Genomic DNA, 21,577 nt, shown 5'->3' with positions numbered 1-21,577 from the left:
TGAGGAAGAGGAGAACAAAGATCCCGTTTGCTATGGCTCAGGACAAAGCAGAGCTTGGGTGGCTTCCCCCCTCGCCTACTTTACTCCAGCCTGTCTAGATTGCCTCCCAGACGCAGTGGCATCAGCCCTGAGGCCCCTAGTCACCACTCTCTAATTTTCCTTCCTTTGACGACGTCTAGACTTTCCCTTTAGCCCTAAAGATTTTTTTTTCTAGACTTGGGATTCTGGCTTGATCATTCTTTTCTTTCTGCACTTTCTGTTTGTTTTTGGTTTTGTTTTTCGAGACAGGGTTTCTCTGTGTAGCTTTGCACCTTTCCTGGAACTCATTCTATAGCCCAGGCTGGCCTCGAACTCACAGAGATCTGCCTGGCTCTGCCTCCCGAGTGCTGGGGTTAAAGGTGTGCCTACCACCACCCCGCTTCTTTCTGCACTTTTAGAAGATTTATTTTTCTTTCATATGTATGAGTATCTTGCCAGCATGTATATAAGTGCACTACATGTACCCAAGGAGGTCAGAAGAGGGAACTGGACCCCCTGGAACTGGAGTTAGGGATGGTTGTGAGCTGCCATGTAGATGCTGAGAACAGAGCCCAGGACCTCTGTAAGAGCAGCCAATGCTCTTAACCACTGAGCCATGTCTTCAGCCCTCTCTTTCAGCACCGTAAAATCATTGTGAGATTTTTATTCTGGCCTCTAACATCATGTGGAGGAGATGGGAGTTACACACCGCCAGGCGGGGTCAAAGTCTAGGGCTCCTTTTTCTGGAGCTGTTTTGTGGGGCACCAAGTTCCATGTTCTCAGAGCACACTGTGGGAAAACTGCCCTCTACCAAGATCTCAGCTACTGCTCCCCCAATTGTCGGTCACTTTGACAATCCGTGTGTGGTCCGGAAACTCAGAGGTGGAAAGATGGAGCTCAATGGGATTCAGAAATAACTCACATTTTGTTCACACATAGAGCATTTCCATGCTCACTAACAGACCATGGCTATGGCGCATAGATCCCTTCAGGGCCCTGTTTGCCAATCCCCATGCTTGGGTCTACACATGTCAGCTCTAGCCCCACAGATATCTTCAAGTGCCCACACATCTGGCTCCAGGACTATAAGCAATTTCCAGACCCTGCACATCTGTATCCAAGTCCATGTGGCACTCTTAGGCACATATAAGATGGGCCCTAGGTTGACAGGCACTGTTGTGTCCCTACACATAGACCCCAGACCCACAGGCTATAAGCAACTAGATCTCAGCCACTGCCATTCACTTGCTTTTAAAATCCTAACATCATAAGTGGGTCTGTGCCAAAAAGAATGTGCAGGATTGGTCCACTGAGCAGTTATAAGCATCCAAGCTACAAGGATGTAAACCCATTTAAATTTTAGAGTGTCTGTTTGCAGATGACTAAACCATATTGGGAGGTGCAAACTAAAAGCTACATGGTTTTTCAGTGGTTGTTCTTCTTCACAAAGAAGCCAGTTTGGTTATGTGGTCACTAAGAGGGAAAGCCTGTGTAGATGTGACAACAATGAGCTCCTGGTGGTGACGGTTCACATGGCCAGGTTTGTCTTAGGTACATTTGAAAAGGTGCAGGGCACATCCTGCTGATCCTTGGCTGATCCTCCCTTTCAGGAGGGAGTAGACACCTGGCCAGTAGACACTGCTTTCAACTTGAGTTGGTGGCACATTCAGAGCATTTAGGGAGCTCTTCCCATCTGGCGCACCGACAGTGGCAGAGGAACACGTCTAGAGTTCCAGGTGGGGACAGGCATCCAGCATTTGAAGCCCTTGTGTGTTTTCCACTTATGCTCTTGAGCTGGACCTTCGCGCAACTGCCAGCAGCCCCTCAGGCTCTGAGAAACACTCCGCCCAGTAGCTCCAAATCAGAACCTCATCAGCAGAAGCTGGGACAGAACTAACAAAACCCAGGAGCACCTGCGGACCCCATGAGTGGGATTCTCTCCAGACACAAGGAATCTTAAAGGCACGCTCGCCGGTCCTACTTCCAGCAAAGAGAAGGGGGCATTAGCCTCACAGCAGAGAGTGGAAGACAGGAGCCCTCCCTGACAGCGCCTCCATCTTGGCTCACCGCTCTCCTTTACCCGTCCCCTCTGTGACTCTGGCCCGACCACCACCAGCAGGTAAAAACTCTTGAGAAAGGCGGGGCTGTAAGGCCACTCCAGGCAGTTGTGGGCACGTTTCAGGCAAATTCTCTACCATCCTAATGAGAAGGGGAGCCTTAAGGAAACAGTTCAAGGCCCCAGGGACCTGAACGGCAGGGTGACAGGTCTCAGGCCTGTGGCCTTTGGCCTGGAAGGTACCAGTTTGTGTTTCCCCTCCTGAAAGAGAGATGAGGCACAACCTGGAAAGCTGGTCATACCGGAAACACTTCTCTTCAGTTACTATCAGGGCAGATTAAGTTGTCGGCCAAGGGCATCCCAAGGACCAACTGACTTCTGAGACAGTAGAGGGCAGATATCAGGTGAGCCCCAACCCTCCCTTGTGTTTGTAGAGGTGATAGTGGGGAGCTGATAGCTGGCTCTGATGCCTTTGGCCTCATGCAGAGGAGACTATAAGCCTCAGAGGACGCTTCCTGGGCCCAGTCCAGGCAAGCGGGAGAGGACATGGCAGCCCTGCAAGAGAAGAAGTCATGCAGTCAGCGCATGGCCGAATTCCGGCACTACTGTTGGAACCCGGACACTGGGCAGATGCTGGGCCGCACCCCAGCCCGGTGGGGTAGGTGTGGGCCATGTGAAGGGGGCACGGGGTGAAGCAGGGGGCTAGCAGACAGCAGGATCCAGGCCCTGAGGGGGCACCTGGGACCACACTGCAAGCCATGCCTCACCTCCCAGCAGGAAGCCAGGGTCCCCCAGGTGGCCCTGAGGATCAGACTCCGCAGCACCTGCAATGCAGGTCCAAGACTGACCCCAACTTTTCATCCATAATTTTGAAACATCATTTTAAAGCTCTTTCTGAAACTAATACTTTTTAAAGTTATAGCAAGCAATGGTAGCTTCTTGTTCAGATAATTTGGGAGGCAGGGATTTACTTCAATGGGTTTGTTCTGTTGTAAGAATTGCCGTGATGCTAACATGCTGGCATATTTGGAGACCTCCCTGATTCCCAGGCTGCCTCTGAAGTGCCCTGTGCCACTATCATCCTCAAGTGTGGAATAGGTGAGCTCGGTAGATATATCCACAGAGTCCCTTCCTTACGGCTGGCCTGTGGTAACCTGGGGGACCCTTTCTTCTGGGGCCACTGTAGGAACAGAAAAGTCCTCACAGACTAGCAGGCTGAGCACCTGTTCAGGACGTCCCCTCACAGAGTATGTCTTCCACAAACAGGAAGTACTGCTGAGGCCCCAAAGAGTGAAAGTCTCCCAGGCTTTCCAGGACCCATGACATGGGAGTTACAGACAGAGCTTGGAGGGGTGCAGTGAGGGCTTTGCAAGGCTACATCACTGGGGAATACAGGGTCTGTGCCACCTTGCTCCTTAGAAGGCATCCCCAGGCCTGTTCCTTTGGGTCCCCACAGCAGTCATATGGGGATACAGTCCAAGGTCCTTAAGGTCTGTGCACACATTAAAGGCTATTTTGGCTGGCCTTTTACCACCCATCTCGGGGGCCTTGAGAATCGAGATGAGCGTACACTCACAGAGGGTGATACCTCATCCTCAACTCTGCGACAACTCAGCCAGCCTCAGCCCAGCTTGGATGTGCTACCACATGAAAAGCATACACTGTTCATGGAGAAGGAGACAGGGCACTCCCTCCTCAAGACCCTGAGGCCCCCCAGCAGCAGAGAGCACCCCTGAGTCTCTGCCAACTTAGGGAAAATACAATAAATTCCAGAGCAGAGAGGAAACGGGAAGTCACCGAGCACCAGTGGGAAACAGAAGCAGCGCTGGTCCTGGGACCATTCCAGGAAGTGGGTCACCAGCAGATGGGATCCTGGGGCAGATGACGGGGCTGCCAGCTAGCCCCTCAGGAACCTTGTGTGGTGGGCTGTTCTAGCTGCCAAGCTTCCTGCAAGTCTCCTTGATGGCTTCAGTGTCACTCAGAACTTTCTGGAATGTTTCACAGCCTGACCCGAGGACTTGGCCTCGGTGTCTGGGGATGACAGTCTCAAGGGAGATGGCAGAAACAAAGGAGTGGAGCAAGTCACTCTTAGGGGAAGAGGCGCACGCGGTGCTCAGAGGAAATGGGGGCTGGAGACCACAGGCTGAGAACAGCAGGGGTCACAGTGACTTGGGGCACACCGTGTTACCGGGGCCACACTCTTTCTCTGTGTGACATGGAACTCTGACCACCAGTAGTTCCTAAGCTGTGAGGGTCCATGGCATTGCCCACTTGGGGGAGCCAAGCCTGATGGTAGCAAAGTTGGGATCCTTCATCTGCACCTGGGAGATGCTGAGCTCTGGCCCACACCCATGAGCTGAATAGTCAGGAAGAGAGCTTGTGAGGCAAGATAGACAAGCAGCACAGCTCAGAGTCTACCCGTGGGCGCTCAGGTCCCGGGAAGGTAGATGAGTTAGACAGAAGCCACATCAGGTAGGAACCTGTAGTGACCATGTCAGCCCTGCAATGGGAGATCTCCCTCTGCTGGGCACCCACCCCGTAGACCATGACGCTAGGTGGGTGTACAGCCCTGACAATCCTATAAGCACAGGGCAGGCCAGCCATCGGCCACTACAACATTCAAACCCAAGTAGAGTACAAGGTCTCCACAGAACCACAGTTCTGAAATAGACAACTGCTATGTTGACCCCAATCCCATAGCTGGTCTCCAGCTTGTGACCCCCCACCATCTCTGTCCCCACTGACTTCGTCCTGCTTGTTTTTATTGGTTTTTTTTTTGTTGTTGTTGTTGTTGTTGTTTTTTTTTTTAGTTTTTTTGAGACAGGGTTTCTCTGTGTAGCTTTGCGCCTTTTTCCTGGAACTCACTTGGTAGCCCAGGTTGGCCTCGAACTCACAGAGATCCACCTGGTTCTGCCTCCCAAGTGCTAGGATTAAAGGCGTGCGTCACCACTGCCCAGCTCATCCTGCTCTTTAGTCACTTTTTGGATCACTGAAGAAACACTTATTGGGAGAAAGCCACACCCACATCGTGCATTTGGAAGGAGCATCCCATGTTCTTAGGGACCTTCCCAGGAAGACCAAAACCATGCAGCACAAAGACCCCCTTCTGACAACATGTTTCTTAGCAGTGGCTCCCATGGCTAGAAATCATTCAAACACAACTGTGGGGACTTCAGAGTAGCCCAAGTCTAAGGCCATACCCCAGATGGGTGTAGTCACCCTGACTCAAAAGGAACATCATCAAAGGGGTCTTCATGAGCCCAGGGATCCTGGCTCACACTGCGGTTGGAACATCTCCTTCCACTGATGCTTAAACCACAGTGCTGGGAGCCACAGGAGCTGGGCCTGCCCAGCATGCCTACTAACCTTCTTCTCTGCAGGACACAGGGCAAGTACCCGCCAGGTCCTCAGAGCACAATCGAGATATACTCAGCCATAGCCCTTCCCAGCCATACCATGCACTGGCGGTCACTGTGGCCAGCAGCTACCTTTCTCTGCCTTTCCCTTCCTGTAGTGTGGGAAGCAACAGGAACTCCAGGGAGCAGAACAGGCTCTGGGATCCTGCCATGATGGCTGTAGATATAGTGATCAGCAAACCAAGCACACGTAGTTGCCACTAATGCGACAGGAGCCCACATAAGGCTATGAACATACCCTGTAGTTGTGTTTGGTGGGGGGGGGGGGGATCAGAGATGGTGTAGGGTGATGAGTTCCAGAACTAGAGAGCAAGGGTAAGAGGGTGCCAAAGAACTCACTTGGATGAGGAAGTTGTGGAACTCAGGAGACGTGCTGATGGTACAGCATCGTGAGTGCATTGCATGCCACCAGCTGCGCTCTGTGCTGGAGATGGCGGACACAGTGGGCCTGTGCCGAGTACATCGCCACAGCTGAGGCTGCTGCTTCCACCCCTCTCTTCGCAGTGTGGATCAGCCTCTACTATGCAGCTTTCTATGTGGTCATGACGGGGCTCTTTGCCTTGTGCATCTATGTGCTGATGCAGACCATCGACCCCTATACCCCAGACTACCAGGACCAGTTAAAGTCACCAGGTAAGCATCGGGGGGGGGGGGGGGGGGGCTTTGGCAACGCTCTTGGGGAACACAAAACAGGGCACAGCACTGAGTCCCTTCCCCCCCAATACACACCCAGGACGGGGGTCCCACAGCTTCCCAATAGGGACAATGACCCTAAATTGCAAAGTCTGACTTTGGCTTTAGTTTTAGGAGGGAGGGTCACTGGGACAAAAAGCCTGTGCACTAGCATTTTATGCTTATGCACACACGGGGGAGTGTCTGCAGAATACACAAGAGATTGCTGGCAGGGAGTAGGTCTGGGGTTCCTAGGAGAAAGATCTGGGGTGGAAACACCCACTTGCTCACTAATCCCCGGGATGGATGAGTCTCGAGATGAGACCCAGTCATCTGAGGCTGAGAAACATGAAAAACAAGTCCTTTCCCTTTAAATCTTTAACAGCTGTTCTCTTCATAACACCCATAAAAACAGCAAAGCCCTGGCTCACATAAACAGAAAGCCAGCCACATGAATGAGCCAGGCTGAGCACATTGTGGATTATTCCCCACCAAAGGCCACATAGTGTTTGTGGAAAGAATGAGTGATGTCACGTAAAAGGGGTCAGGGAGTAGTGCATCAGCACTAGAGAAAGACAGAGATGGGCAGGGTGGCTCCAGGCCACTTGTGCATGAGTCTGCACCATGAACTCATATCCCTACATCCCATCTGTTAGCAGAACCAAGACCACACGCAGCGGATGTACAGCAGACTGCAAGTCACTCGGTGACATCTCTCTCTCTTTTACACCTAACCTATTAAAAATGGTTTTGCACCCAATTAGAATCAGTGCGGTATTTTAAAAGTGTTTTTTACAATTGTTCATTTATTCATGTGTGGGGGGGTAGGTATGTAGGCACGCACGCCACAGCACATGTGCAAAGAGAAGACAACCCTCAGGAGTTGGTTCTCTCTTTCCACTATGTGGTTCCAGGCATCACATTCAGGTCACCAAGACTGGGTGGCAAGCACCTTTACCTGCTGAGCTTTCTTGTAGCACAAGTGTTTAAAAGGTATTTTTACATTTGTTTGTTTGTTTTTATGAGCATAGGTGTTTTGCCTGCATGTCTCTCTGTGCACCTGTACATGTGTGCCTAGTGGCTACAGAAGCTGGCAAAAGGTATCAGATGTCCTGGAACTTGAGTTACAGATGGTTGTGAGTTGCAATGTGGATGCTAGGAATCTAACCCGCCTGGGTCCTTTGGAAGAGCACCCTGTGCTCTTAACCACTGAGCCCCAAGTGAATTTTTTTTTCTTTTTTCCTTTGAGACAACCCTGGCTGTCCTGGAACTCTCTCTATGTAGACCAGGCTGGTCTCAAATAGAGATCTGCCTGCCTCTATCTTTTGAGTGCTGGGATTAAAGGTGTGTGCCACAACGCTGCCTCCCCAAGTGAAACACTTGATGTGTTCAGATTCCTTTTCCCTGGAGACCTACCTGCAGACTATGTGGAGCACTCCCCAGAGGCTAGCATCCACTGCACCAATCTTGCTCATGACTCCCCCAGGCCCAGAGTCCCCTGTGGAGCATGCATCACTATTGCTGGGGCCTGGGCACCCAGAGTCTCAGGGACAGAACAGGCTCTCATTCCTGCATTCTGCAGAGGGCAGGGGCCCCAGGACCTGCGTTCTCAGAGTTCTTGGGCCCTTCTTTAGAGTGTTACTGCCTTGGCTAGAGGGTGCCTGTCCTGCAGCTCCCTCCTAGGAGGGTGAGGAACTGATTCTACCTCAGATGCTGTGGTTGGGGCTTGTGTGAGACTGGACAACCTTGGGGCCCAGGGCTCAGTATAAGTGAGTGCTTGGAGAAACCGATCAATGAGGTGTTCTTTCTTTCCAGGTGTGACCTTGAGACCTGATGTGTATGGGGAAAGAGGACTGCAGATTTCCTACAATGTCTCTGAAAACAGCTCCTGGGCTGGCCTTACACACGCCCTCCACAACTTCTTAGCAGGTGGGTGAACACCAATGCAGCCATGTGCCTGTCTCCTGAGAGAATCCCTGGGGACTCAGGACCTCCTCCATGGGCTGTGTGGGTCTGGCTGATGAGAAGGTGTATGTTCCACAGGCTACACACCGGCATCCCAGCAGGGCAGCATCAACTGTACCTCTGAAAAGTACTTCTTCCAGGAGAGCTTTGCAGCTCCAAACCACACCAAGTTCTCCTGCAAATTCACTGCAGACATGCTGCAAAACTGCTCAGGCCTGGTGGACCCCAGCTTCGGCTTCGAGGAGGGGAAGCCCTGCTTCATTATTAAAATGAACAGAGTGAGTATCAAGGGCCCCACTTTAGAGGGGATCCTGGAGTGGTAGGAGCCCTCTCCTCACACTTAACGATGGGGCCTGGGTCCTTTACCATGCCCCACCCTGACTCCATACACATCCATCATGTTCAGCTCTTAAAATATCAATCTAGAATTTTCTGCTCAGACAGTGTCTTACAAATACAACACAGGGCTAATAAAGGAGAGATCTTTGCGAGCAGGGGATTCAGGCTGGGGAAAGCTGGGGGCATTCTATGTGGTCTCCTTCTGTACCAGAATCAGGGGTCTTTCAGGGTTGGTCCTGCAGGAATCGCTGGGGCTTCAGAGGGATCTAAAGCCAAGTGGCAGCAAGTCCCATCAATGTCCTAAGAACAAAGACACAATAAGCAAGTGGCAGAAATGCAGTAGAGCTGAGGGGCTCAGGGTCACCCTGTTTGAGAGACCGAGTGGCAGGTGAAGGCCCAATAGGCCTCACTGATTATTTCCATTTTACAAGGTCTTAGCCAACCACACACTCATGCACCAAACCCAACATGAAGTCCTATAGCTGGGAAGCTCTCCCCAGAGCTGCCTGGCAAGTGGTCTGTGATCAGGGCTGCACTGGTCCACATAGCATCTGACACTCCTGCCAAAGGCAGGTCCTGCTCAGACAGAGCTCAGGGCACAATGACTGGGGCTCAAGAAGTCTAGGGAAGGAATGTGAGGCTCTGGGGACCCCACTGACAGCAGTAGGTAGACCCATCCTGCAGCAAGAAACGCTGCTGCACATCACCACAGCAGACCAGAACATTGTGCCAGTGACCAGGGCCCCTCTATCCCACCTCCACCATTGCCAACCCCCCTCCTACACCACAGTGGGGGGGGGGTGGCTCAGAAGCATGTGTGAGTATCCACCTGCATATCAGGGGTACATCACAGCCTTTCTTCTAGATTGTCAAGTTCCTTCCCAGCAACAACACAGCCCCCCGAGTGGACTGCACATTCCAGGTGAGCACAGCTGGGGTTGGGAAGGGTGGGACCCGAGGTAACCCTGGGCATATGCCATATGTGAGCCATTGCCTGGAGTGACGGCACAGAGAAATAATGTCGTGGCTATGGATTCCCCTTCACCAGGTCTGTGCAGTTACTTACATTTCAGAAAGCCTGACATCCAGGTGGGTGGCCCACCATTTCTGCTACCACATGGTCTGTATTTTTTATTTACAAAAAGTATTCCAGCCGGGCGGTGGTGGCGCACGCCTGTAATCCCAGCACTCGGGAGGCAGAGGCATGTGGATCTCTATGAGTTCGAGGCCAGCCTGGTCTACAGAGCGAGTCCAGGACAGGCTCCAAAGCTACAGAAAAACCCTGTCTCGGAAAAAAAAAAAAAAAAAAAAAGTATTCCAGATCACCAACAGTATTGTTGCTTAATAGGGCTTAGCATGTCTACTTAGGTGGCATTGATCGCAGAGAAGCCCTCTTACAAAATGACTAGGTACAATATCAAATACTAAACTTTCCTTCTCTAAACGTTTTCCAAGGCTTGTTTTCAATGCCAATCCCTAACCAGCACATCAAACGGGCACACCCATGAGTGACCCAAGGAGCTTCTGTCCCCTCGGAGCTCTGTCCCTAGGGCTCAGGCGTTGGCTTGCTCTTCGCTGTTTGAATTATTTTGGTCACACACAAGCTGACCTTAGAGGTCACTGTTCCTTGATGAACGTAAGCCACCCTTTGGGCAGGTCTGACTCCAACAATGAGAGGAAATAGATCCCAGGAACCTGTGTTTACACTTAATCCAGAAAACCGCACAAACCCTGCACCTGGTTTTGGCAAAGGAGCCCTTGGTCTTGTCCACTTTATCTCACGTGCTAATAAGCAAACACCAGCTTCCCCAGTTCCAACGCTCACCCAAGACACTAAGACAGAATAAGTGGGGTGGGAAGCACCGCAGGTTTGGCATTTTGAGAAGGCACCAGGGTCTAAGGCCTGACTAGGAACGCTGGCCAGGTGCAAGCACCAACAAAGTTTTGATGTGATCGCAGGCATTGGCACCAGTGTTTGCCACACAGTACGTGCATAACTCACATGTGCACTTGCACACAAGTGAACATGTGCCCAGAGCTTACTAGACTCAGCTGTGCTCTCTCCTCCCCAGGATGATCCCCGAAACCCCCAGAAGGACACTGAACCCCTGCAGGTCGAGTACTACCCACCCAATGGTACTTTCAGTCTCCACTACTTCCCCTACTATGGCAAGAAAGCCCAGGTAGGTCTGCTTCACTGCCCCGGTGCACGTGCTAAGTTCCCCCAGACCTGGCAACGGAAAAGCCATCTTCTATAAAAGCAGGACGAAGGCAGAGCAAAATGGCACACACCTGTAGTCCTAGCACTTGGGAGCGGGAGGCAAGAGGATCGGGAGCTCAGAGTCGTTTTGGCTATGAAGCAAGTTCAAGGCCAGTCTGGGCTGCAAGGAGATCTTTATCTTGAAAACACAAATAAGAAACCCGTCTGCAGCCCCTAGAATCACTGCTCTTATCTGGCCTGCTCTGCGGCAGAAGCCAGTCTCTCTGTGACCCAAGGGTCATTGGACCAAACAGGCCTTACCTCAAGATAGACCCGAAGAAGAGTCCTTTATGCCTACCCCCCCTTCTTCAGTTAGTCTTGTTTTTCTTAACATCCAGGGTCTTTATTTCCAAGCATCTCATCCCCCTCTTCTTCCACTTCAGCCCCATTACAGTAACCCTCTGGTGGCAGCAAAGCTTCTCAACATCCCCAAGAATACAGAAGTCATCATCGTGTGCAAGATCCTGGCAGACCACGTGACCTTTGACAATCCCCATGACCCATATGAAGGGAAAGTGGAGTTCAAACTTACAATACAGAAGTAAGAAGCTGGAGTGGTCATCCACACCTACAGATGCCCAGCCGGCCACTCCCCCTTGACTGCACACCCTCTGCTGGCCAGCGTGCACAGCCACTTCAAACAAGATTCAGAGCTGATACCACACTGCCCATCTGTTGACACCAGGAAGTGCTCCCACCCAGCACTCCCCTGAACACTAAATCCAATCCAAGTGTAGCTGTGGGGTTAACACAAGAACCCAGAGTCCTGTCATCACTGAAGAAACCCCAGAGTGACCCATCTGTCGGTACTACCGCCCTGTGGTCACCTGTCTTTCCTGAACTTCAATATGAACTCAGTGTAACACTGGTCACACAGCATGACACATTCCCAATTTGTGCTTCTGAGACTACAACACCTATAGGATGCCACAAAAACAAACTATATTAAAGTTATTCTTATCCTGTGTGGAAAAGGCATGTCTTTCCTGACCCGGGAGAAAATTTTACCGAGAACCAAATGCTCTTCTCTTTAAAGCCTTTCTATGATCTCAACCACAATACAGGTGGCACCTCAGCCACTGAGGCAGGTATCCCAGAGATGGATTAAGGTGCAGGGATGTTCAGAGAGCTCCACACAAACAGCCTGCCACTTGGTGCACAAAGTTGCCACCTCCAGTCTCAGCCTCCAAGGTCTTAGACTCTTTCCTTCAAGATACTCACACTTCCTAATGCCTCCTTCCCATCAAAAGAGCCTGCATTTGTCTTTTCCAAACTGAGACAAAACACAGCCCAGGAGGATGCATATGCACACCACGGTGCAACAGGTACAAGGCTTCCTGGGGTGTAAGACCTAGACACCTATCTACATACACCATTCTGTGTACCCTTTTCATGGTCCACACCTTGTAGAATATTTTAAAGAAACTCAAGAGTTGGGGGAAAGGGTCATTTTCATTTCCATTAGCAAGCAAGCAGCTGTTTTCCAAAATATCAACTGATTTGACCAAGCCAAGTAAAACATCTAGCCCTCTGTCTTAATTAGGGTTATTACTGCTGTGATGAAACACTGTGACCCAACTGGGGAGTGAAGGGTTTATTTGGCTTACACATCCACATCGCTGTTCATCATCAAAGGAAGTCAGGACCGAAACTCAAACAGGGCAGGATCCTGGAGGCAGGAGCTGATGCAGAGGCCATGGAGGGATGCTGCTTACTGGTTTAACCCTCATGGCTTGCTCAGCCTGCTTTCTTATAGAACCCAGGGATGACTCTACCCACAGTGAGTCAAATACCCACAATGGGATGGCCCCTCCCACATCAATGAATAATTAAGAAAATCACCCCAGGCTTGCCGACAGCCCAATCTTATGGAAGCATTTTCTCAATTGAGGTTCCCTCCTCTAAGATGACTCTAGCTTGTGTCAAGATGACATAAAAACCAGCCAGTACAATTGATCCCTTGTCACTTGACACACAAACACATCGCTGTTAAAAGTTTATCCCGTTAAAATATCCAGTCTCTCTAAAAATCCAAAAATCTCTTTTAAAAGTTCAAAATGGGGCGGTGGGGGGGCGGGGCTGAAGAGATGGCTCAGAAGTTGAGAGCACTGGCTGCTCTTCCAGAGGTCCTGAGTTCAATTCCCAGTCAACCACATGGTGGCACACAGCCATCTGTGATGAGATCTGGCACCCTCTTCTGTGTACATAATAAATAAATCTTTAAAAAAAAAAAAAAGTTCAAAATCGGGGCTGGAGAGATGAACACCAACTGTACTTCCAGAGGTCCTGAGTTCAATTCCCAGCAACCACATGGTGGCTCACAACCATCTGTAATGAGATCTGGCGCCCTCTTCTGTATACATAATACATAAATAAATCTTAAAGAAAAAAAAAGTTCAAAATCTGCCGGGCAGTGGTGGCGCACGCCTTTAATCCCAGCACTCAGGAGGCAGAGCCAGGCAGATGGATCTCTGTGAGTTTGAGGCCAGCCTGGTCTCCAAAGCAAGTTCCAGGAAAGGTGCAAAGCTACACAGAGAAACCCTGTCTCGAAAAACCAGGAAAAAAAAAAAAAGTTCAAAATCTCTCAACTGTGGGTGCTTCTGTGTGTGGACTCTGAGGAAACACTTCCCAGATTTTACCTCAATGATGCTGGTCTCTTCTTAATCACCAATAATTACTGAGCTCCAGCTGACCAGCATCAATTGTCCTAGTAAAACATGGGTTTTACTTCAGTGGTTCTGGTCTCTTGTTAATTACAGCTGGTTCTTCAGCCCCAGCTGACCAGAACCTCAGATTCTTAACTCAAAAGTCCTGGTAGAGTCTTTCCTTCCCTCTGAGCCTTCACAAGCCAGGCCTCCATTGTCTATACTCCATTGTCTATCTTCCAAGCTCCTACAGAACAGCTTACTGAGCTCTCAACATTCGATGGCTTTTCCAGCCCAAAGTTTCAAAGCCCTTCCATAATCCTCCCCCAAACTAACATGGTCAGGTCATCACAATACCCCACTCCTGGTACCAACTTGTCCTAGTTAGGGTTACTCTTGCTGTGATGAAACATCATGACCAAGGCAACTTGAAGAAGAAAGGGTTTATTTGGCTCACACTTCCACACTGTCGTCCATCACTGAAGGAATCCAGGGCAGGAACTCAAGCAGGGCAGGGACCTGGAGACAAGAGTTGATGCAGAGACCATGGAGGGGTGCTGCTTACTGATTTGTTCCTCATGGCTTGCTCAGTCTGCTTTCTTATGGAACCCTCAATGTGCTGGGCTCTCCCACATCAATCACTAAGAAAATACCCTACAAGCTTGCCTTCAGCCTGATCTTATGGAGACGTTTCCTCAGTTGGGGTTCCTCCTCTCAGATGGCTCTAGCTTGTGTCAGGTGACACAAAACTATCTGGCACACTGTCTTTCTTTGCCAACTTGACTCACACAGCTTCACATCCATTGTCCCCATCTGTCTACAGTGCTCCCCACCTCCCCACACAGACACTGTGCCCAACAAGCACTAACTACCCACCCCAAGCCCTGACAACCACTCTTCCTTCTATCTCTGAGTCTAACTTTGGGGCCTCATATCAGTGGGACCATACAGTAATTTTTCTGACTGGCTGATGTTGAGACTCTCTCAGGTTTCATCACGTAGCAGAATTCCCTTCTCAGTCAAGACTAAAGTTTTACTGTGTGTATAGACCACATCTTATCCTTTATGTAATCGCTGGGCACTTGAGTTGCTTGTACCTTTTTGTTATTGGTGACCAATGGTGCTGTGACCACATGTGTACAACTGTGTCTTCAAGACCTGCTTCCAAGGCTTTGCACATATACCAAATTCTTGTTTTTAATTCTTTAAGAGCTAGACCTCCTGCTTTCCACTGAGGTGACTGCATTTCCTATCTCCACCAGCAGAAATTCATTTTCTTATATCCTAATCAGCATGTGAGCTGCTATAGCAAATGCTTGAGATAAGTCACTTAGTAAAGAACAAAGGTTCATTTTGGCTCATGGTTGTGAACTTCAGGTTGACCAGCTTTAAGTGTCTGGTAGGGGCACCATATCATGGCAAGGCATAGTGAATGAATCTGCTCACATCACAGTCAGAAAGCAGAAAAAATACAACTTCTAGGATTCCTCTTAAGGGCAGGTTCCCCTAGATGGCTTGAAGACTTCTCACTAGGCCTCACCTCCTAAAACTCCCCAACTTCCCCAAGTGCTAAACGAAGAAGTAGCCTGTATGGGCCTTGGGCTGGGAACAGGACTCAAGAAGTAGCATCTACCTAGCTTGCACAAAGCCCCAAGTTAGAACAAAGACCTGAGTTAGAACCCCAGCATATATAAACCAGGTGTGGTGACACGTGCTTGTAATCCTAACACTTGGGGAGTCCAAAAGTAGAACAGAAAGAAGTTCATGCTCACCTTCAGCTATATAGCAAATTTAAGGCCAAATTGGGATACTGGAGACCATGTCTTAAAACAACAACAAAAAAAAGCAAAAAACATGATCTAGGCAAAAGCTTTGAGGAGCCATTATAGACCAAGCCATAGTGACTTGCCATTTACTCTATTCCTGCATCACGTCTTCATCTTTGAAGTGACATGGCATCTCTCTGTGGTTCTAATTTCCATTTCTCAATTCTTGCTGCTATCAAGCACTCTCTCGAGTTCTCAGACCACTGCCCTCCTTCATGGAGAGGCACCTAACCACAGCCTTGCCCATTTTTCACCAAGCACTCTGCTTGCTCTTGTTCCGTTTTCAGGGTTCTCTCCATCTTACATTTACTTCTCTATCAGCATTTGTGAATATCTCTTTCATTCTGCGGTATAATGATTAATCTCACTGTCAATTTGACCAGACTCAGAATCACTATAGAAACACTTTCAGGATATCTATAAGCTGTTTCCAGAAAAGTTTAACTGGACAGAGAAGATTCACCCTTAATATGAGGGACACCATCCCTTAGACTGGCGTCCAGACCTGAATAAAAGGAGAAAAGGAGCTGAGGACGGGTATTCATCTCTCTGCTTTCTGATCGCAGATGCAGCGTGGCCAGCTGTTGCATGTTCCTGCTGCCAGGCCTTCCCCACCACAATGAACTGCACCCGCCCAAGCGATGAGCAGAAATTAGCCCTTTCTTCTTTGAGTTGACCTTTCTCAGGTGTTTCACCACTGCGAAGAGAAAAGTAACAAATACGTGTGAGTTAGCACTTCTCTGTTGAGTGTCTTCCAATGATTTACTATTTCTTTCCTGAGGCTTACAGTGTCATTTTTCATGTCTTTGGTGTCACAGAAATTATTGCCGAGTTGGGGATTTAGCTCAGTGGTAGAGTGCAGGGCCCTGGGTTCGATCCTCAGCTCAAAAAAAAAAAATTCTTGCCAAATTCAACACTGTAAGGTTTTGCCTTGGTTCCTTCAGTTTCATAGTTTCAGGTTTTACATTTAGGGCAGAGGTCCATCTTAGCTTTAATTTTTCTTCATTATTTTACTTAATGTGTGGGTGTTTTGACTGCATGTATATCTGTGTACCATGTGGAAGTCAGAAGGCATGAGATCTGCTGGAACTGTAGTTACAGATTGTTGTGAGTTACCACGTGGGTGCTGGGAATCAAATCTGGGTCCTCTGCCAGAGCAGCCAGTGCTCTTAACCACTGAGCCATCTCTCTAGTCCCCTTTTAGCTTTTTAGATGGCATTCCATCAATCCAACTTCATTCACTGGCATGTAGGTACTCAGTTCTCCCCAACATCATTTGTTGGAAAAGTCTATGCTCCCCCACTGGGCAGTCTTGATCAAATGTGTGGCTTTTCCCTGCTTTGCTAGTCCAGTCGACTGTCTGGCCTCCTGCCCACCCGTGTTTGATGACTGCAATCTTGCAGTAGTCTTTGAAATTAGGAAGCCTGAGGACTCAAGAGTTTTATTCACTTTCAGGATTGTTTTGGAAACTCAGAGTGACTTGAATTTCCTGGTCTGCAAAACCCATTATTAGGGTTTGGGAAAAGATCCCTGAGTGATATTCTAACAGCATTATCTTCTAGACCACATGGAATGCGTTTTCACTGCTGTCTTTTGAAATTTCTCAGTTCTGTAGATTTCACTTTCATTTCCTTGGCCAAGTCATTTACGAAGAAGTCTACTCTTTCTCATGCTAATGTAACTTATTTTCATTTCCTTTTCAGATGTTTCTGTCACTTTACCTTATTGTTTGAATGTGACATGTCCTCCTCAGGTTTATGGATGGTTAGGTCTGCAGCTGGTAAAACTATTTGGGAAAGTGTAAGTTTGGAGGTGGAGTCTAGCTGGAGGAAGTACATCACTGGGAGTGTGCCTTTGAAAGCTGCCCGATAGATGGATCGGCAATCCCACCTACGTGCTAACTTCCTGTCTGCCATGAGGTAGGCAGGCTCCCCCTCCGCACTGTGTCTGCCATGATGCTCTGCTTTACCAAGGCCCCGGGATCAATGGAACCAAGAATTATGGATCGAAATCTCAGAAACCAAGTCAAAATAATCTACCTCTATGTTATTCTGATATTTTGGCCAGTTTGATGGTTAATCTTGCTCATCAATTTTAATGGCTCTGGGGATTAACTGAGAGACACGATTCTGGGCAGGTCTGTGAACACATTTCTAAGAAAGATGGATTGAATGGGGAAGCGCCCCCCCCCTGCCCCGCCCAGGGTGGGCAGCACCTTCTGTGGCAGCCCAGATAGCGAGATCAAAGGCAGTGCTACAAATTTTGCATCCTTCCCATTGTGAGTGCATCTACACTGTATTATCCTTAACTGACTGCAGAACCCAGTTCCTCAGCCTTTGAACAGGAAGACCAGTGGCTCTCCAGAAATCCCGTACACCTCCAACACCAGAGGGGGACTGCCAAGGCATCTAGCAGTCGCTTATGAACTAAGCAGCTACTGGGTTCTTGGCCCCCCAGCACTCAGGTAGCCACTGTTGGGAATTACCCATACACACTGTATAAATCAACCTAGTAAATCCTTTTTTACATTATGTTCTATGGGTTCTGTTCCTCTCGAACCCTGAACAGTGTGCAACTGTGTGCACAGGAGTTACTCTTCCCAATCACCAGTCTCTTCAGTTATGAAAACAAACCGCGGAGTTGCAATGCTTTTGTTCCTGCGTTTACCCTTTGGTTTCTGGTCGCTGCTTAGTACCCTTCACCTTACCTGATGGACTCTCGTGAGTCTGCCTACAGGACAGGGGCAGTGGGAGGAATTCCCTCAGCTATATGGGAAGAACTTTATTTCTCTGCTTAAAGAGAATTCTTAGGGGAGGAGTCTAAGTTGAAGCAGGGTCTTGCTCCGTAGCCTATTCAGTGACAGACTACGAAATTGAAGTCCAAGGACTGCAGGGCCAGTGCTTCATAGGCTGAGGTGTCTCAGCAGCCTGAGAGGACTCTTGACAGATGCCCTATTTTACTTACTCTTTCTAGCCTTCTCAATGTGTTGGTCTATTGCATTGTGGCCAACAGATGACAAATCTCTGGATGTTACTGAGGAATGAACATGTGTGATGAGCAACGTTCCTCTAGCTGCTTTCTTACGGTTTCTATTGCTGTGAAGAGATACCATGATCATGGCAACTCTTATAAGGAAAACATTTAATTGGGGTGGCTCACTTAAGAGTTTCAGAGATTGAGTCCATGATCATTGTGTTGGGACATGGTGGCGTGCAGGCAGACATGGTGCTGGAGTAGTAATTGACAGTCATATATCTTGTAGGCAACAGGAAATGGTCAGAGACACTGGGCAGTATCCTGTGCATAGGAAACCTCAGAGCCGGGTCCCATAGTGGCACACTTCCTCCAACAAGGCCATACCCACTCCACCAAAGCCACATCTCCTAATAGTGCCTCTTCCTATGATATTATGGAGGCCAATTACATTCAAGCTACCACACTGCTTTCAACATTATCGTTTGGAAACTAATGAGAATGTGTCCTATGAGTACAGAGCCTCACTTTACTTGGAGTTTGTTTCTTGGATGCTGCATCAGGTGGTCTTTCAGGGATTGGGGAGTCTTCAGTCACTGCCTTCCCATGTTCAAATGTACCCGCTGATGCTGTGCTCCTCATATCTTTAACATCTTCTCTCATTCCTCAGACTTGGGAACCAACCGGACTGTCAAGTTTGCCAGTTCTACTTCCAAAGCTATCTAGTGAATTCTTCTTTCGGTCCATTTCTGCAGGATTTTTTATTACTCTTCCATCGCTCATGAATCACTTTCCTGGCTCTCATCTCCCCTCAGTTCTTTGAGCATCTCTGCGATGACTGCTTGAAGTGTCGTGCAGGATGTCTATTATCATCCTCAGGGACAGTGTCTCATTCACCTCTTCCTCCAAGTGACTACGATTTCTGTTGTCTTCATGCCTTCTTTCTGTTGAAGACAAGATATTGAAATCTACTCAGAGTGGCCAGAAAGTGAATTCTATTTCCCAAGGTTTGTTGCTCCATATTCTGATAGTTGTAGTCTATCTGCATTTGGGGTGGATCTGCCTGAAATGCCACCTGCAGGCCATTTCAAGTTAACTCTGTGCATTTCCCAGGGCATGCCCAGTCACCTTCCCAAACAGAAGGCTGATTTTTAATGTCTGAGTCTTCAGTGTCTGGATTCCCAAAGGGGAAGAGAAAAATGGAGGGAAGAGGTGGAAAAGAAGGTACCAACCTTTAAATCCCTGGAAATCTAGTCAGCCAAGAGGTAGAGCTTGAAACTGTGGTACAGCTCCAGTGTCAAGAAGCTCTTGTCTGTACCTATTTCAAATCTCTAAGTAGTTGTATCCGGCAGATTCTACCAGTGCAACTGGCAAGGCACAAAGAAACTACTGGGATACCCACTCCTCATCTTTCCAGAATGCTCGGTCTTACAGTTTTTCTCAAAGTCAAACCTACAAAGTACACCTCAGCTTTCTGGATAAAGGAAAAGGACTCGGGCACATAGGGAAGGTAATCATGACCCCACGCCTACTTCATCTGCTTCCCACTTCCTGCCCCAAGCATGCCTGACAGTGGAGGGGCTGCGAGGCCACGAGACACACCAGGACTCTGCTACTGGGCTGTCACCCACCTATCCACTTACGACAATCCAGAGTAACTTTAGAGTTGTCCTGAGTTACAGAAACACAGAGCTTGTTTAAAATGCCCATGCACATTTTATTAATAAAAACTAACAGTGCCGAGTTAAACAAGTCAAACAATTAAAGTCTCTTTATATTCCATAAAATATTACAGAAAAGTTTATTTGTGTTTCAATAAAAAGACTATCATTTTAGAACAGGCAGCTAAGAGCAACTGTGCAGTTAACGAGTTTTTGTGAATAAATTTTAAGAGACTATTGCCTGTCCTTAAATTCCTTTTTCTTTTTATAAAAAAAGAACTATTAAAAATGATTGACAAATTTTGAGTTAAAAAACTGTTAAAACATTCTCTATGTTTAATTTCAACTTTATAATAGATTACAGGAAGATGCTTATGAAACAAATACAACATTTGTTTCAGTACACGTCTTTAAATGATAGACTTATAAGTATGTAAACAACTATATAATAAAAAGTTTCCAAACGTAGCCTGTAAGAAATCAGGCAAATTTACCATAAGCAAACTTTCTAGACAATTTCCATAGCTGCACCAGCGTGGCAGTAAACTTCTTCCAAACAAAACGAAAACAAACAAACAAGAAAAACTACTTTGCAATTTGTTGCTGCAATAGAGAAAAAGTGTAGAAACGTGATGGAATTACAACAGTCAGTATAATTTAAGGGAAACAAAGTCATAGTAGACGTATGGCGCTTATGTTTGAAAAGTAGAGCTTTGCTATTGGCTTGGTTCTTTGGACACTGCATGATTTAACAAATGAAAGAAAATTCATCCTGAAGCCCGGTCAGCTATCCACCAGCGGGTGCTGGATGTCGAGACAGGGTAGCATTTTATTATTGTCACTGGTCTGGGTGCAGTGCAGTTTCCTCAGCAAACCCAGCAACTGTTGAGGGGTAAAATAAACTTCAAACTTAAAGAGAGAGAGAGAGAAAGAGAGAGAGAGAAATCCTAAAAAGTAAATACAGGCTCTGCAGCAGCACGCTGGCTTCAAAACACATCTGCGACGCGGCTCACACCGCGGGTACAGCCCTCACTGGAGGCGCACATCTAACTCCACAACTCACGGGTATCTTCTTGGGAGTAGGCCAAAAAGAACCAAGTCCCACTTTAAGTTTCTCTTCTCTAGGCGGTTTTTCCTGAAGCTGATATGAAGGGAGAGGGAGTCTACAGGTTGAGCAATCAATCCTCCTCGTCGTTCTCATTAAAGTCATCATCATCATCATCATCCTCCCCGACGTACGAAACAGGGGTCTCTACCCTGGAGCCGCTGTACTGAGACCCATTGGAGCTTGTGGCCAGCATCCCATCTGCACCATTGCTCAAATCACTGCAAAGACAGACCAGTCAGTGAGGAGAAGCCTGCTCTGTCCAGCCTAAGAAAGGCTGGATGTGACCCTAAGTGGTGGCTTTTTGTTGTTGTTACTTTTAAATTACAAGGCAGAAAAGCAAAGTTGTCACCATCTGCAATATTAGAACCCTAACCTGACCGGGTGGTGGTGGTGTATGCCTTTAATCCCAGTACTCAGGAGGCAGAGGCAGATAGATGGATCTCTGTGAGTTCGAGGCCAGCCTGGGCTACAAAGCAAGTTCTAGGAGAGCTGTTACACAGAGAAACCCTATCTTGAAAAAACAACAACAACAACAACAACAAAAACAAAACACCTAACCTGTAATGAGCTTCACTCTGCTAGGACTATTCCCTAGCCTGTCCTCTTTAAACAATGTAAAAGCACAGTGCCTGGTCATT

General features: G+C 48.2%; 2 protein-coding genes across 5 annotated transcripts in view; one reads left to right on the top strand and one right to left on the bottom strand.

Annotated features, from left to right (window-relative positions):
* The first annotated feature begins 2,601 nt into the window (after positions 1-2,601).
* On the top strand, positions 2,602-11,271 carry Atp4b (ATPase H+/K+ transporting subunit beta). The gene is made up of 7 exons (XM_036209287.1): positions 2,602-2,732; positions 5,995-6,123; positions 7,978-8,091; positions 8,206-8,405; positions 9,332-9,388; positions 10,539-10,649; positions 11,110-11,271. Exons 1-7 carry the CDS (start codon positions 2,621-2,623, stop codon positions 11,269-11,271), a joined length of 885 nt encoding a protein of 294 aa, XP_036065180.1. The 5' UTR covers positions 2,602-2,620.
* Positions 11,272-19,863: 8,592 nt separating this feature from the next.
* Tfdp1 (transcription factor Dp-1) overlaps positions 19,864-21,577 on the bottom strand; it is a 43,716-nt gene continuing 42,002 nt past the window's right edge. For all 4 annotated transcript variants that reach the window (XM_036166353.1, XM_036166355.1, XM_036166352.1 and 1 more), the window contains one exon: positions 19,864-21,157. In XM_036166353.1, the coding sequence (XP_036022246.1) occupies positions 21,010-21,157 (148 nt within the window). In that variant the 3' untranslated portion in view covers positions 19,864-21,009. The remainder of the gene's footprint in view (positions 21,158-21,577) is intronic.

The sequence above is a fragment of the Onychomys torridus genome, chromosome 17, assembly GCF_903995425.1.
Source record: "Onychomys torridus chromosome 17, mOncTor1.1, whole genome shotgun sequence".
In the NCBI taxonomy this organism is placed as follows: domain Eukaryota; kingdom Metazoa; phylum Chordata; class Mammalia; order Rodentia; family Cricetidae; genus Onychomys; species Onychomys torridus.
The sequence above is the reverse complement of the archived record's forward strand: the minus strand, read 5'-3'. Positions and strand labels throughout refer to the sequence as shown.

Bases quoted from the DNA above. Each gene is read 5' to 3' on its own strand.
- Atp4b (XM_036209287.1), top strand. From the start codon at position 2,621: ATGGCAGCCCTGCAAGAGAAGAAGTCATGCAGTCAGCGCATGGCCGAA. The intron at 6,124-7,977 runs GTAAGCATCGGG...CTTTCTTTCCAG, and splicing joins GGACCAGTTAAAGTCACCAG to GTGTGACCTTGAGACCTGAT. The intron at 10,650-11,109 runs GTAGGTCTGCTT...CTTCCACTTCAG, and splicing joins ACTATGGCAAGAAAGCCCAG to CCCCATTACAGTAACCCTCT.